The 15,380-nt window shown below is 63.6% G+C and overlaps 1 protein-coding gene and 1 long non-coding RNA gene across 2 annotated transcripts in view; one reads left to right on the top strand and one right to left on the bottom strand.

Annotated features, from left to right (window-relative positions):
- The first annotated feature begins 4,311 nt into the window (after positions 1 to 4,311).
- On the top strand, positions 4,312 to 7,373 carry LOC115275297. Its single transcript, XR_003901478.1, has 2 exons — positions 4,312 to 4,888; positions 6,568 to 7,373. It is a non-coding gene; the product is annotated as an uncharacterized LOC115275297 (long non-coding RNA).
- The window catches only part of NTSR1 (neurotensin receptor 1), a 37,027-nt gene continuing 27,299 nt past the window's right edge, over positions 5,653 to 15,380 (bottom strand). Inside the window, exons 2-4 of the mRNA XM_029918994.1 lie at positions 9,204 to 9,405; positions 8,524 to 8,614; positions 5,653 to 7,780 (exon numbers count right to left, since the gene is read on the bottom strand). Coding sequence (XP_029774854.1) covers positions 7,531 to 7,780; positions 8,524 to 8,614; positions 9,204 to 9,405 — 543 coding nt within the window. The 3' untranslated portion in view covers positions 5,653 to 7,530. The remainder of the gene's footprint in view (positions 7,781 to 8,523; positions 8,615 to 9,203; positions 9,406 to 15,380) is intronic.

The raw sequence follows: 15,380 nt of genomic DNA, 5'->3' as shown, positions 1-15,380 counted from the left end.
GGGGGGGGGGGGGGGGGGGGGGGGGGGGGCAGGGCTCTGCTCTGCTGGGCGATCAGAGCCTCCCCCTCCCTCGAGCCCCACTCAAGTGTCACTTTCTAACATAAACAAATGACAGGGTCGCTCAAAGGAGCCTGACTGCCCAGGGGGAACATGATTAGAGTAATTTGGGACCAAGAGAAGTGACTGATGTGGGCATACAGGACCAACGGGGCTGACACACTCTGTCGGACGCCAGGGCCCCGTCTGCAGGGCTGGGCCAGCTCCCCCCACATGTTACAGGAAACTCAAGATGAGCCACATGGCCCCTCCCTGCCCACCTGTTCCCGCCCCCCTCTGCCCCTTGCCCACCAGAGCAGGTCACTGTCCCCACCCGGCGGTGGGGGGGGGGAGCGTGCTCCTTCCACCCACTCTCTGTCTCCCCACTGCGCAACCCAATCACACCCTTTCTGTTCTCTGGGCTCCCATCTGTCCCTTTGTGGGAGTCCCACAGCCTACGCTGCTCAACTCAGGGACCCCGCACAGCCACGGCGGAGTCAGGAGGGGCTCTTGTAAATCCGTCCAGGGGAGTCTCTGTGCTGGCCCTGGGGGAGCACGGCTGCCCCCTCCGCTGCCTCCTCCAAGCCTCCAGCCTGCCTGCGGGGGAGGGCGGGGGGGGGTCTCTGAGCTGGAGGTTCTGCCCCTCTGTGTGGCCCAGTCTGGGCAGGAGTCCCTGGAGGACCCTGGGAGGCTTGGGTTTGGTGGGAATTTCCTGTTTTCGTGCGTGCTGTGGAGTCACCCAGTGATCCAGGGGGTTTGCAACAGGGTTTTCATGCTCCACCAGGCTCCTCAGATGACCTGGGGCCAGAGAGGCCATAAGCTGCGTGCTCATTGGCCATCCAGGGAAAGCACTTGTGGGAGGAGAAAGGACAGTAGAGACCCCTGGCTGAATGGGGCCGGAGGGGGGAGACCTGAGCGTCCTCTCTGGCTGGTCTCCCTCCCAGACCCATGTCCTCATCAGTAAGAGGAACCGCCTCCTTCCTGTTACTGACCACTGTGAGGTCCCACAACTGACCAGGGGATGGAGGTGTTTGTGTCCTTTCTCTGCTGTCCCGGTCCCCTCTGCTGCTCCTCCTCACTGCCCCCTCCTCACTGCCCCTGCCCCTCCACACTGGGCCTGCCCCTTCCCTGCTCGCTCACTGGCCGCACCTGCACTGTATTCAGAGGTGGCTGGACAAGGAAGGTTGGGTACACAGGCCCGGCCTCCTGTCCCAGCCCCCAGGACGCCTGGAAGGCCATTCCTCTGCCTGAGCTCCCGGTCAGCTGAGGCCTGTTGAGACAAGGCAGGTTCATTTACGGCCATACCACTCTGAACGCGCCTGATCTCGTCTGATCTCAGAAGCTAAGCAGGGTCGGGCCTGGTTAGTACTTGGATGGGAGACAAGGCAGGTTCTCTGCTTGGGCACTCTGGGGACAGGGACCTCGCTTCTGCACAAGACAGACCATTTTACTTTCGGGGATATCTGAATGTCAAACATTTACTTTAACTTTGTGCATAGTTGTGCACATGAAGGGGCGAGGGCTGTACGGGCTGCCATTGCTGCAGCGTGCGCGTGCGCGAGCGAGAGCGCGGGCACGCCGTCCAGGGGCGCGCGCACCTGTCCAGCCGCGGCGCCGGGCGGTGTGCCCCCACCGGCCAGCAGTCTCCATCTCCGAGGGGGACCGAGAGGAGACACGATTCGGTGCCGTATACTCTTTATTTAAATTTTCGAGTAGAGCGTGGACCACTTTATAACGAAAGAAAAAGGCTTTGCATCCTCAGAGTTAGCGTGTGCGCAGCAAGCTGGACCGGCGGGGAGTCTGGGGTCGGATCCAGCGGCACCCCCACACCTCGGGCCTCTCTCACATTCTGCCCGCTCGTGCCAAGTCTTGTCCCTACAAGAGGCTGGGCTCACGCTCCTCGAGGAGCCAAGAGGCAGACAGGTGGCCGTGTGGGCGGTGGGCGGCAGGCGCCTAGCAAGAAGCTCTTTGTTCCGCAAGCAGTGAAATGACGGATGCCATGAGTAGCCTGCCCAGCTGGAAAGCCAGTGCAGGCTGGGGCCTCCCTGCCCCCCGCTGGCCTCCGGGGACACCGCCCTGCCCATCGCCGCCCTCCGGGGCCACCCTGCCTGCCGCTGGCCTCTGGTGGTGCCTGCCCTGCTCGCCGCCGCCCTTCGGGGTCACCACCCTGCCCAGCTCCTGCCCTCCGGGGCCGCCCTGCCCACCGCCTGTACCCCAGGGACAGTGCCTTGCCGGCCGCGGGCCCTGGGCGGGGGGGGGGGGGGGGGGGGAACGCCGCTCTGCGCAAGCTCCCTGGCAACTCCGGTAGCTTGGGATTCGGCCAGCGGTTTAGCATGTTAGCGCCGGCACATCGGTGTAGACAAGGCACGGATGTGCAGAGGGCATCGGCGTGGTTGGTCTCGCAAAGCTCCTCTTGGGGAGCGTAGGGCGCAGGAAAGGGAGCCCCCGCTTGGACGGGGTGAGGCAAGAGAGTCCTCCCTTCCAGCGGAGCCGGAGGGCGTTGGTCGGGCCGCCGCCCCCCTCACCGCGCACAGACACAGCACGCGTGATCCGGCCCCTTTTGTTCCCAAAGCAGATGACACCCCGAGTGGAGGAGCCGGGCCGCCCCCCAGCGGCAGGCGCAGCCCCTGAGCCAAGGCACCGCGCCGGACTGCGTGCATCACAGGAAGCGGCTCATCCTGAACAGTCAAGGAGGCCGATGTTTTCCTCCGAACTCCTGGTGATTAATGTGGCTGAGAGAGAACGTCATGGAATATTCTGACAGAGCCTTCTTTTGAAGGGACCTTAAGGGTTTCAGCGCCGGCACTGGGGCACTGGGGGATGTGTTCCGACAGTTCTGCCGACGCGCTGGGCTCTAGCAAGAGAAGAGCAGACCCGGTGGCTCAGCGATTCCCATACCCTGCAGGCAGGGGGGTGCAGGGGGGCGAACGGAGCACCGCCCTCCTGGGGAGAGTGAAGGGCCGGAAGGGGTCTCAGGGTCCACCACGGGAGCGCTGCTCCGTCCGTTCACAAGAACACCTGCAGCCGTGGGAAGGCTGTGTTGCAGCCCCCAGATTCGTAGCGGTCTCTGGGCCGCCAGAAGTGCGAGGTGCAGAGTCACAGCTCCGGCAGGGACGGGGAAGCTGGAGGCAGCCTTCCTGTCCCCGGACCCTGGGGGCTCTCGAGATAAACGCCGGCAGGGGTTTCAGAGGCGAGGTCAGCCTCCATGGAAGCTGGCGGGCGGCTCGACTTTCCTGGGTGACCTCTCCTTAACTCCCCAGTTCTGGCCCCGCTTACAGCCGGCAACCGGGCCCTTGGGACTCAGTCCCTGACTCCCGCCCAGGAGCTGCTTCCCACGGCCACCCTGAGACCACGAACTGAGTCCCAGCCACTTATGGGGGAGAAATCTCCGGGCGCTAGCAGGGTGGGGAGGGCGGTGGAAGGGTCAGTACCATGAGCCATCACTGCGCCTGCGCAGGGCACCCGGCACCCTGCACCGCCCAGCGCCCTGGGACCAGAGTGGGGGAGGCACCTGCGTCCCCACTGCTGGGGGGCGGGGGGTGCTGGGAATTGAGCCTCCACTCCCAGAAGTCGGGGGAGGGGACTTCCCCTCCGGGGATAGTGAAGGCAGGCGAGCCCTGGCACCCCCTTGCAGCCCCCAGCTTGAGGTGTCCATGGACCCCCCCAGCGTAGGGCTTCTGTGGGTCTTGGGAGGCAAACGAAGTGGAGCGTGGAGCTGTTAAGCTGCCGGTGGGGGGCCGCTGGCAGCCCACCGTGACCAGGGCCCTTCTGGGGTTTGCTCAGACTGGACACCAGGAGGCAAAGGCCTGGGGAAGGGAGCCCGGGGCGCCTCGGAGTCCGGCCAACTTGCGGGGACCCCTGCGCTCCCCGAGGGGACACCGAGGGTGGGGGACTTGTGTCTCCTGCCACCCCGCCCTGAGCACCCAGACCTGCCTCCCCGGGGGGTACACGCCCACCGTAACCCGCAGCAGTGCGCCTTGCAGGACGTCCTGCGTGCGTCCGCCGGGCTCCAGGCTGTGCGGCGTCTACGTGCATGTGCGTGCGCGTGCACGCGTGCGCGTGTGTCTGCTCAGCGGGGGCTTGCTGAGCTGTGCGGGGGTGTGTGCGTATGTGTACACGTGTGTGCGTGCGTGTGTGTGCGTGCATGCAGGTGTGCTGGCCTCCCCTTGTCCCTGTCTCTCCACGCAGCCATTTCTTTCATACATCAGCCTGGACGTGGTTTCCATGGAGTCCTGGCAAAAACTGGAATTCAAATCACAATCAGGGCAGCGGTGGGGGCAGCCAGAGGGGGAGTGCAGGCCGGGGACTCTTCCTGCACCGGCTCCAGGGACAGGCCTGAACCCATGGTGCTTCTCCTTCCTTCAGGGGTATTTTAAACGTATGGGATTCTTTCCCAAGCAGTTCCCCCATTGCCTGGCAGTGGCCTGGAGGTGGCAGTGAGGCCACAGATGTGCCTCTAGCGGAATTGTGAGGGTGGATTCCTCCCCTGCTCACATGCTGGAACAGGGATCTGAGCTCAGGAACTTGAAGGAGGGGCTCATCCAGAGCACTGGCTTCATGGGACAGTGGCACTGTTGTCCCACTGTCCCCAAAGTTTTGTCTCCCTGACTGGCCTGAAATTCCACCATTAGAGTTTTATTTCTTCGGATATTCTTGTAAAATGTCAGTGCACCTATTGGAGCTGGCCAGTGAGTCCCTTGCATCTGGAGGTGAAGAGGCCCCTGAGGAGGGGGGTGGAAAACTCCTAAGGAGAGGCGGGGAGTGTGTGGAGCCTCACCCTTCACCCCTGTGCCAATCAGAAGGCAGCAGTGAGTCAGCGGGAGGAAACCAGGCCCTGAGGCGCACGTGGCAGGTGAATGAAGGACTGTGGGACAGACGGGGGAGGGCACACGGCCCAGGTCCTGGCACCTCTGAGGGCACATGCTTCTGCGCAGGCTGTTGAAGGGCCAGGTCTACCCCCCGCCCCCCACCTTTCCAGGAGCTTCCGCTCAGCACACGGGCCAGGAGGTGGTCTGCTGGCTTATGGTGTTTGGATGCAGCTTTCCCTCCACACCCAGGGGGACACCTCAGGGACGCCGCGGCAAGAGACAGGAAGCATGAAAGGAGATAAGGGGTTGGCTGTGCCAGAGGCCAGGGCCCATGCGTGTCCCCGTCCCCAGGCGTCCCTCCACATGCCAGCCCCCGGGGAGGAGCTCACTAGCTTCCCTCGGTTGTCTCTGCTGGCTCCAGGGGCCGTGAGCCCAGAGTCTGATGCTCACAGACCCTGCTCCCGGCATGAGGCCTCCTAGAGGCTGGGGACCCTTGGGGGTGGGCAGTGTGCTGGCTGCACAGCAGGGTGGGCCCAGGTGTCCCCGCCTCCAGGCCTCGGGGGCCCACAGCTTACGGGGTCTTCTGCAGAAGTTCCTTCTGCTGCTGCTGTTTCTCGGAGCCCTGGGTGGGGGACAGGTCCCGAGTGGGGGGACCCCAACCCCCGTCCCCTAGCCTCTGAGAGACACCACCAAAGGCCCCGTGGTTTTGGTAAAAGGGCCCTGTGGAGGGCTGTCTGCTGCGTCAGTAAGTGCCTGTTGAATAAACGGATGAGCGGGTGAGCGGAGGGGCCCCACTGGCCCCTGGAGGTCAGATCCCAGCCACCGCGGCCACGGCTCCTTTATTGAGGGGCGGGGGCTCGAGTCACACAGCGGGGGTTTCAGCATCGCTGCCGGCCAGTCACGTGGGACACGGGTCTCTGCGACTGGCTGCTGGAGCTGCCGTGTGACATGGCCAGAAGCTGACTCCACGGGCTGGACGGCACGAGGGGGTCCTGGCTGCGCCTCTGCCCGCACGAAGTGTGCACACGGGAAGGGGGAGGCTGCAGGAGTCAGACTCGGGGCTGCAGTGCAGACCCCGCCCGCTGCGTCGGGGGGCTCCGGGGTGGTGGGGCATCCGCACTCTGCCTCAACCCTGCCCCCACCCCAGGGAGCCGTCCCTTCTGTCCCTCCTGGGCTGTGTCCACCGAGCCAGTCACAGGAGTCCCAGAGGGAGGAACGACCACACCCATTTGTCAGGTGGCAGAGCCGAGGCAGGAGGATCCCTGCCCGAGGTCCGGGGCACCAGCGAGAGCCGGAGGGCGTCTCGGAAGGAGTCCGGGCCTCGTTCTGACGCCCGCTGCCTGGGCCCAGCCTCAGCCTTTGCCAAACGGCTGCCCCGCTTGCCCTGCCTAGAGTAGACCCGTGTGCGGGGTCGGGGCTGGCCTCGTCCCCTGTGTGGGTGGCCCCTGGGTCACGGGACCCGCTGTGGGCTGACCGCCCCCCACCCCGGTGCTGTCCTTGGTGAACGGAGAAGCAGGACACAGTTCAGTGGGGTGCCCATGGACATCGTCCTGTCCACCTTGTCGTTTTCATGGGGAGGGGCCACGGAGCCCTGCTCACCCGGGGCCGGTGGCCTGGTCCCACTCACAGCTGTCGGCTGGCCGGCCGGTCTCCCTTCAGGCCAAATACGCCCCTAAGCCCGGTGAGAACCTACCTTTAAAAAAGCCTCCATCTCACGTTCCAGGCCCGTCTGCCCGCCTGCCCCTGACTCGGGGGCCTTCCAGGGCCAAGGCTAGGACCAGGCCGTCCTGTCTGGAGACCGGCTCTTACAGACCAAGGAGGTGCCTGCCCTTCTGTGTCCCTGGAGCTGGGCTGTGGCCCGCGGGCTGTGACAGACGACTGCAGCAGCGGGCCGGCCGTGCCCGCCGCTCCTCCTCCTCACCTGCCGCTGGGTCCCCAGAACTGGCATCTCCTGGGCCTCGCCGACCGGCCTCCACTCCAGGGAGCCGACCCGAAGCAGCTCCGGGCCGGGAAGGGGACCACACCTGCACAGCGGACAGGGGCCCCGGGGGGACGTCCTGGCCTGGCTCCGGGTGGAGACAAGACTCCACCAACTCTGCCAAGCCCAGAGGACTTCCGGGGCAGCCCCCAGGGCGTCCCTACAGAGCCCAGCCATCTTGGCGGGGAGGGGAGGGCGGGAGGCCAGGTCTGCCGATGCCTAGCCGCCCCCCAGCCCTGAGCCCCGGGTGGCCCGTGGGGCACATGGAAGTTTCCTGGGACTGGCCCTTGGAGGGGGGCAGTCTGGCTGCCTGCGGTACCGGAGGAGGGTAGGGGTCCTCTCCTCGCTCCGTCGGGGCACCAGGACCGCGGCTGGCACTCCCCCCGGGCACTGCTGCCTCTCAGAGCTGCCGCCTCCCAACTCCCGCACGGCCCGACCTGTGCCTTTCATTTCTGTCCTCTCCCAGCGCTCCGCGGTCGGGAACAAAGTCTGCCTCTCACCCATCGCTAATTTCTCCTCATTAAAGGCCTTTTCTGGATCAGGGAGACGAACAATCTCTCTCTGGCTTTCAAAGAGGAGAGGAGGGAGGGGTGGGGCGGGCTGAGGGAGAAGCTGAAAGAAATGGGGCTCCGGGCCTCGGCTGACCCTCACTCCTGCGCCGGGGGTGGGGGGGTGCCGAACCTCCAGCCTCCTCCCGGCCCCGCCCACCTAGTACAGTGTTTCCCGGGTGACATTGCTGGAGAAGGTGTGGTTGCTGGACACGCTGTTGGGCTTCCTGGCGAAGGCGGGCCTCTTCCTCCTGCGACCCCACAGGGGACAGAGGCGGGCCAGCGTGGACAGGAAGGCCTGGCGGAAGTTGGCGGAGACCAGGTTGTACAGGACGGGGTTGATGGCGGAGCTGACGTAGAAGAGCGCGTTGGTCAGCATGTAGAAGTAGTGATAAAAGTCGTAGAGGAACCTGGGAGGGAGGAGGGGGTGCTCAGACCCCGCAGCCCGGAGCGGGGGCAGCCTGGCCGGCAGGGGCGCAGACCTGATTGGTGGCTTGGGACAAAGACTTAAGAAATGACTGGTAAATTTCTGACGTGGGGACATTGCGTGGTAAGTCCTAGAACCCTGGCTTGTCCTGAGAAGCTGGACGTTGTGCCCTCACACCCAATGGCTGTCCTCCCTGGGGGTGCGGCTGGCCGCCTGCCCCCTCCCGGGCCCTGCGGAGCACCTGCCCTTCGCGTGCGGGGTCCCAGCACAGCAGGGCTGCGGGCCACTCCCCAGCCTCAACCCGGCAGCCATGGCAGGAGCCCCTTCCCGGCCCCCTAGACAGCAATGTACCTTGCCCTCCAGGGAGGGCATTCTGGAAGCTTCTACGTGGTCTCCTGCATGCATCCTTTGGCTGCACGGTGCTCCTCGCAGCTCCCCCAGCCTGCGGTGGCCCAGCCCCCACCCGATGCAGCAGGGCTGGCCCTTCCTCATCTTCATCTAGACTCCGTCTAGACATCTCTAAACTTGTCTCATGCCCGCTCGCTGGGTCTGCTTTCTGGTTCTGCTGCCACCTGCTCCTGGGCTAAGCAGCTTCCGTGGCGTCTGTCCCTCCGTGGCCTTCATCCTTCCCCCAGCCCGGTCACAACCACACCAAGGACCCGTGGGGACATGTGACCCGCACCCTTGCCCTGACACGCCTACCCCCCACCACCCGCGGGTACTCACGGGGTCCACTGCGTGTCTGAGATGTAGCAGAACATGAGACGCCGCACGTGGTAGGGCAGCCAGCAGACCACGAAGGCGATGACCACTGCCCCTAGGACAGAGAGACGTGGCGTGAAGGGACGCGTCTGTTTCGTGCACAGGAGACCTGACACTTGTCAGAGGGGGGTGCTGCCTGCAGGCTCAGGGCAACCTCGCTCAGTATCCTGATGACACCTTATTAGAGTGTAGGTCACCGCACAGCGGGGCTGGTCTTCGGGCCTCCCTCTCTGCCTGGCTCACACGGGGACCCCACCTCTGCTGCTCCATGGCTGTGTGAGCAGCTGCCTGACCCCCAGGCCACGCTCAGGAGACTTGCTGAACCAGTGAATGGATGAGTGATTGGATGGATGGTGGATGGATGGATGGATGAGTGGGTGGACCGGTGGGTGGGTGGGTGGACGGGTGGATGGGCAGATGAATGGACTGGATGGGTGAGTGGGTGGGTGGATGGGTGGGTGAACAGGTAGATGAGTGGGTGGAGTAGCACCAATCCTGGCTGGAGACAGCCCTTGAGTCTCAGCCTGGACCGCTCCGTTTTCCGAGTCCTAAACTTTGCCCTGTTTGGTGGTGTGAGGCTCACAGCTCTGCCAGCCCCTGGCTGCCACCCGCCCCCACCCCCAAAGGGCCCAGCAGTCACGTACGTAGGACCCGAACGCCGTGCCGCAGGGCCTGGACCCTGCCGGGCTCGATGGACATGCTGAACGAGCTGTGTTGGTCCCCTGCTGTGCACACGTGGCCTTGCTCAGCTGCCTGGCTGACCATGATGGTCAGCTTGTTGGCGATGATGGTGTTCAGGATGGAGATGACCACCATGGGGAACACGAAGGACATGAAGGTGTTAACCTGCAGAGGGATGGAGGACAGCCGTCAGGCTGGTGTGCAGGGGCCGTGGCCCTGGGGCCTGGAGGATTGAAGGTGCTGGGTCTTTTGGGTCAGACTGGTAGCCATGCACTCCACCCTCTGCCCATTTCCCACCCACCCCCCGGCTCAGAGGGGGTTCACAGGGTCTTCGACACCTCAGGGAGCCCCTCAGTGTGGGGTTCAGCATGTAGACCGTGTGGGTCCTGGCTGCGTGAAGGGCTGGGGGGCTGTTTCCAGGTCTGGAGACAACGCGTCATGAACGCAGCCCCTGAGCCTGGCGCTGGTCCAGGATGGCTGAGCCCAGCTTCCGTCACTCTGGACGCAGACAGCCCTTCCCCGGCCCCGCTCCCCTGCCTCTCAACGCATGAAAAGTGCTTCTTACTGGCCCCTCTAACTTCTGTGTCCTTTGCATCTGGGGAAACTGAGCCACAGACAGGCTAAGGGGCTGCACCTGCACTTGACCAGGCCTGTGTGAGCCCGAGTCTGGCCTTGCCGGGATACCAGGCTGAGGGACATTCACAGCCACTTCGCAGGGGTGGCCCCGATGGGCAGTGGGGACCCGGTCTGCCGCGGAGCTGGACCGGACGCCGACATCGCCTCTCAGGGCAGCGGCAGGCCAGCCCCGAGCGGTGCACACGCACGCTCGGCTTTTACTCTTTCTGAGCGCTCCTGCCGCCCGGCGCCCTCGCTCCCCGTGGGGCCCCGCCCTCAAGCCGCAGCCGCAGGTTTGTCAGATGGCCCCAAGTGTGCATTTGGAACCTCACGTTCAAAAAAGCGTTTGGTTGTAGGTGGCTCCGCCTGGTGGCCGCAGTTCCTCTGGGAAGTTCTAGGGGTCTGCACCCAGGGCTCCCTGGGCCCCAGGCTGCACCCTGCTTCCTCCTCCTCGTCTGCCCGCAGCCCTGGAGAGCAGAGCTGAGGGTCCTCGACGATATGGCAGACACGGTGTCCCCAGGGTGAGTGCAGCAGCACCTCCGTTCTGCTCATACAGGCCGTGGACAGGGAGGCCCAGTGGCCACCAAGAAATGCCAGAGGTTCCCAGTGGGGACGTGGCAGGTTTGCTCTGTGGCCCTCCTGGTGGTCAGGCGTCTGTCCAGAGCAGGGCAGACTCACACTCCTGCTTTTTTGAGGGCGGGGACTGAGGCCTCCAGAGGCCCCACCCACACAGTGTTCCAGGGCCCTTCTGGGAGATCTCGAGGGCTTCCAGGAGGTGGCGGCCGGAGGAGACCTCTGTGCCATCAGATCAAATCTGCTAAACTAGGGCAAGTGGGCCCTCGGGAGGGGCCTCTGCCACACACGCTGGCCCCAGTGCCCATCATTCACTGCTGCCCGCACCCCCCACTGCCCTTGTCCGCTGAGCTCAGGAGGCAGGTCCCCAGATGGGGCCCTATCCCACCTCCCTTGGTGAGGATGGTGCTGACGTGCAGGGGGGCAGCTCCAGGCAGGCTTCTGAGGCTCCTGCTGGGCTGGGAGCTGGGCAGGGGTGCAGGGGGACGCTGTGTCTGGGCCCTGGAGACAAACTAATTCCGTGTGAGTCATCGCAGCCCGGTGTAATTTAAACAGAACAAACGTCTCCAACACAGATTTTAAATGTCAAAACATTTAAGCTACCGTACCTCGCGGAGCACAGGCAGTAGGAATCACTGTGCTGAAGGCCAGGTGGGGGCCATAAGCAGGGGGCAGGGCCCAGCCCGGTGAACTATGAGGGCTGGTCTGAGGCCCACGGTGGCTCCTCTTGATCCTGAGGTCTGCAGCAAGGACACGGGGCCTCACCCTGCACGCCTGCCCTGCTCAGAGATGGGCCCGCACTGACTTCCAGCGTCCCCCACCCCTCCGGCCTGGAGATGGACACTGAATCTGGATTGTGGGGCCCTGGGGGGCCTACCTGACTCTGGGGGCTTGCCTTCTCTTGCCAATGCTCACAGCATGGACGGGGGCCCTTCCTGCACTCGATCCCCCCACGTCTGGGAAGCCCGCCCAGTGAGCCCACAGGAGCACGTCGTGCGCCTGGCGCACAATCTCTGGGAACGCTGCAAATGTCATCCCAGGAAGGCCCGAAGGCCCAGGCGAGGGAAGCCGGGGCCTCCCAGACAGGCCGGTGCAGGTGTGGATGCCGGGCCTGGTTTGGCATTTGTCCTGCCAAACACAAGACCTGGGAACAGACAGGCTGATGCTAAAATTCAGACAGAAACAAGTAATCCAAGAAGAGCCAGGAAAGGTCTGGAAAGGAAGGGCGATGGCCAGTGCCAGGCAGGGAGGCAGTAGTCTGCCACCCACCTACCAACTGCCGGACACACGAGGCAGCGACTCGGAGAGAACAGCTTGGCGTGGAGAAACGGATGGACAGAGATCAGCGGAGTGGAGACAGGCTGGAAATGGCGCCCAGTGAGGCGGAGCGCGGTGCTGGGTAAAGTCGGCAGCACGTCAGGGAGGGGGAGGTGGGTGACCGCCTGCAAAGCCGGGAGACTGGACCCTCAGGGTCTGCTGTCTCCACCCCTCCTTCAGACCCCTCCCCTCTGCTTCCCGCAACTGCCCACCCTCCAGGTCCGTCCAGTCGGCACATCCCTAAAGGCCTAGGTGGCTCCTCATGGGTCAAGTGCAGGTCATTTCTCCAGCCCTGCGCCAGTCACGTTTGTCCGGTAGAGCTGAGCCCAGGCCTCGAGTTCTGGTTGGAGACCGGGGCAAGGGTGCTGCAAGATGTATCTGCAAGTCCATTTCCCACCTTGTGGGGAGACCGGCGCAGGGAGGGAGCACGAGGGGGCGGGGGCACCGCCGGGAACCTGGAGCCCCTGATCCACCGTCCGCAGCCGCCACTCCCAGACTTTTAGGTTTTCTTAAGCAAAATACCTATTTCCTTATCCCCTGAGGACAGTCTGAAATGGCTCCTGAGACTTGTACCGTAGTCACAGAGACCCCACGCCAACTGACCACAGAGACCCCACGCCAACTAACACAGAGACCCCCACGCCAAGTAACCACAGAGACCCCATGCCAACTAACACAGAGACCGCACACCAACTAACACAGAGACCCCACGCCAACTGACCACAGAGACCCCACGCCAACTAACACAGAGACCCCCACGCCAAGTAACCACAGAGACCCCATGCCAACTAACACAGAGACCGCACACCAACTAACACAGAGACCCCACGCCAACTGACCATGGAGACCCCACGCCACCACTATGCAGATGGAGCAAGGGTTAAAACCTAGAAAGTACAGCCGCAAAATGATCTGAAACTGAGAATTTCAAAAATAAAGCAGTTCAGGCACTGCTATAAAACTCTGCTGTAAAAAAAATCAATGATGGAAAAAAATCGATTCTCTCAGCCCTGGGAGAAATCACTGTCGCACCTTGCCTCTGAACATCCCGGTGACCGCAGGCCCTCCTGCCTCACTCTCCCTGTGTACTGGGGCGGCGTCCAGCTGGACGCAGGGAGCCCGGCAGGAAGCAGGGTCCCAAGCTGGAGCATCCAGCGGCCCAGGGCCCGGCCTCGGCAGCCCAGCACCTCCCTCCCAGAGCCCACTCTCCATCCTGACACGGTGGCTGAGCGCCCTCCCCCATGGCCTTGACTGACCATGGGGCGATCTCTGACCACAGTGGGCAGCCTGCTTCGGGGAGGACAGGGCTTCTGAGCTCCAGGCCACAAGTTGGGATGCCTCCCCACGGCCCTCTGACCCTTGCTTCTGGGCTCTGCAGCCGGCCAGAGCTGGAAACCCCTGAGGGGGGACAGGGCCTCCTCGAGGCTTGGGTTTGGGAGGGGGGCGGAAATGGGAGGGGGGTGTTGGACCTTGGCCTCAGACCTGGTGGTCCACTGTGGCTTTGGGCAGTTCCAGAACAGCCTCTCAACCTTAGCTCTCTCACTTCTGAAAGGGGGACAGTAGGGGCGTTCAGCCCAGCGCTGAGAGCACGGGTTGTACCGCGTGGTGCCCAGGATGTGACTGGGGGGTCCGCCGGGGGACTGTGCCGGTGTGCCCTGAGGATGCGGGGCTGGTCTCTGCCCTCCAGCACTGGTGATTTCGTGAGCGGGATGGGGTGGAACGGGTACGCGATAAAAGGAGGTGTCCATCGAGGGACAGAGGGTCTCCCTGGAGGGGAGGGCTTTGCCAGCCTGCAAGGGCACCCCTGTGGGTGTGGGCAGCCTGGCCCAGCTCCAGGCCTCCGTCAGCCAGGCGGCTCTCCGCTGGGACCCCTCTCCTTCATCTTTCAAGTGGCCTAGTCTCACTCTTCACTTCTTCTGTTTTGTCCTGGGGCCATGTCTCTACTTAACCCCATGTGGTTTGCTAGAGGTGGCCCTGGGCTCACGTGGTGACGGGGGAGGCACAGAGCAGGGTCAGGTTGTTTGCAAAACTGGGATGAAAGTCACATGTCACCCTGCCTCCCCAGGACTGGGAAGTGTGAGGGGCGTAAGGGACCAGGTCTCCGCGAGTATGTCCTCATTCCAGAGGTGGGGCCGGAGACCAGAAAAGGGGTTTCCAGACGACACAGCACAGGGCTTCCTACCCCTCACCTGACAAGCACCCTGACGCTCTTGATGCTGCCGGGATCTGCCACCCAGTAGGGACACGTACAGGGACAAGTGTCTGGAGAACAAGACGGAGCAACGCTAAGCTGCACGCTGCCCCGTGGGACGGAGCTGGCCGTGGGCCTGGGCTTCTGGGGGAGGAGCTGCCGGTGTTCCTGAGCCCACAGGTGGAGGCCAGGGCAGAGGATGGGGCGTGTGACCTGGAGGGGCCATGAGACTCATGCTTAGTGCTGGAAGTCCAGCACGGAGAGGACTCCAGGCACTGGGTGCCGTGTGGGGCTCAGCCACCGGCCTCCGGCTACAAGTGTCGGCCCACCCAACACAGTCCATCCCCACGAGAGCTCCAAGAAGCAGACTTTGGCTCAACCTAAGAAGAGCATTTTGAGTCCCCTAACTTCCCCCTTCTAGTTGATACATGAGCGGACACCTTCTGGGAGCCAGACGGCATGCTCAGAGCTCCGCCTGGACTTCACTGAATACGCACGTCACATTAACAAGGTGGAAGCGATCAGTATTCTCACTTAGTCGAAAAAGCAACCCAGACCCAGCTGTGCGCCCAGACCCAGTCCGCCCCGCAGCCGGGCCGCTCACATCTCAGTCATAGATGTTTCAGAGGCGGGGCGGGGGGGGGCCCGCAGATGGAAGGGTGAGCAAGCATCCCCTCGTGTGGGCAAGAGCCAGACCAGGTGCGGGACCTCATCCTCGTGGGCAAAGCTTCGCTGGGCATGTGGCTTGCCCGCATGCCCAGAGAGGACACTGTTTTGGGGTGAGTGCAAAGTTTTGAGAACAAGTTCTCAGATCTTGTTCAAAGATGTTTTCAGATCTAGTTCAAAGATCATGGCTCCTTGGTGATGTCTCTGAGCTGAACCTCTGCGTTTCTCTCCTTTCTTTGATTTCCCTTTGGCTCCACTCTGGCTTGAAACTTCTGGGAGAGGCTGGACAAGCGGCACTGGGGACTCAGCGAGAGACAGCGCTCCAGCCCAGAAGCTGGGGGTTCAGCACCACGGACAGCGCCACCAAAGCAGATGGCGCCCCTGGGACCTGGGGCGGGGAAGACCTGGAATGGGGGTCAAGGAGTCGGGGGGCAGGGGGCGGGGGTGAGGGGCTGGTGTGAGGGAGGTGGGCTGGAGTCGGGGAGACCTGAGGCAGGGACCCCAAGCCAGCTAGGAGCAGGGGCCACCAGGAACACCCCACCCCATCTCTAGACCCTTCCCATCTTGATGAGAAGCAGGTGAGCACCTGTGACCCGTGTAGGAGGCACGCCCCGTGGTCCCTGCAGCCCCACGGCCAGCAGCCCTGTGCCCAGGAGGGAGTCTCCCTCCTGAAGTGCTGGAGCCACATCCTGTCTGCTCCTGGCTGTGCTGCGAGGGCTGGCACCAGCCGGGCTGCTGGGAGACCCTCAATTGGATTAGGACAGTGGCCTGCCCGGCA

Source organism: Suricata suricatta, chromosome 12, assembly GCF_006229205.1.
Source record: "Suricata suricatta isolate VVHF042 chromosome 12, meerkat_22Aug2017_6uvM2_HiC, whole genome shotgun sequence".
NCBI classification, from domain to species: Eukaryota; Metazoa; Chordata; class Mammalia; order Carnivora; family Herpestidae; genus Suricata; species Suricata suricatta.
This window is presented reverse-complemented; position numbering and strand designations above follow the sequence as displayed.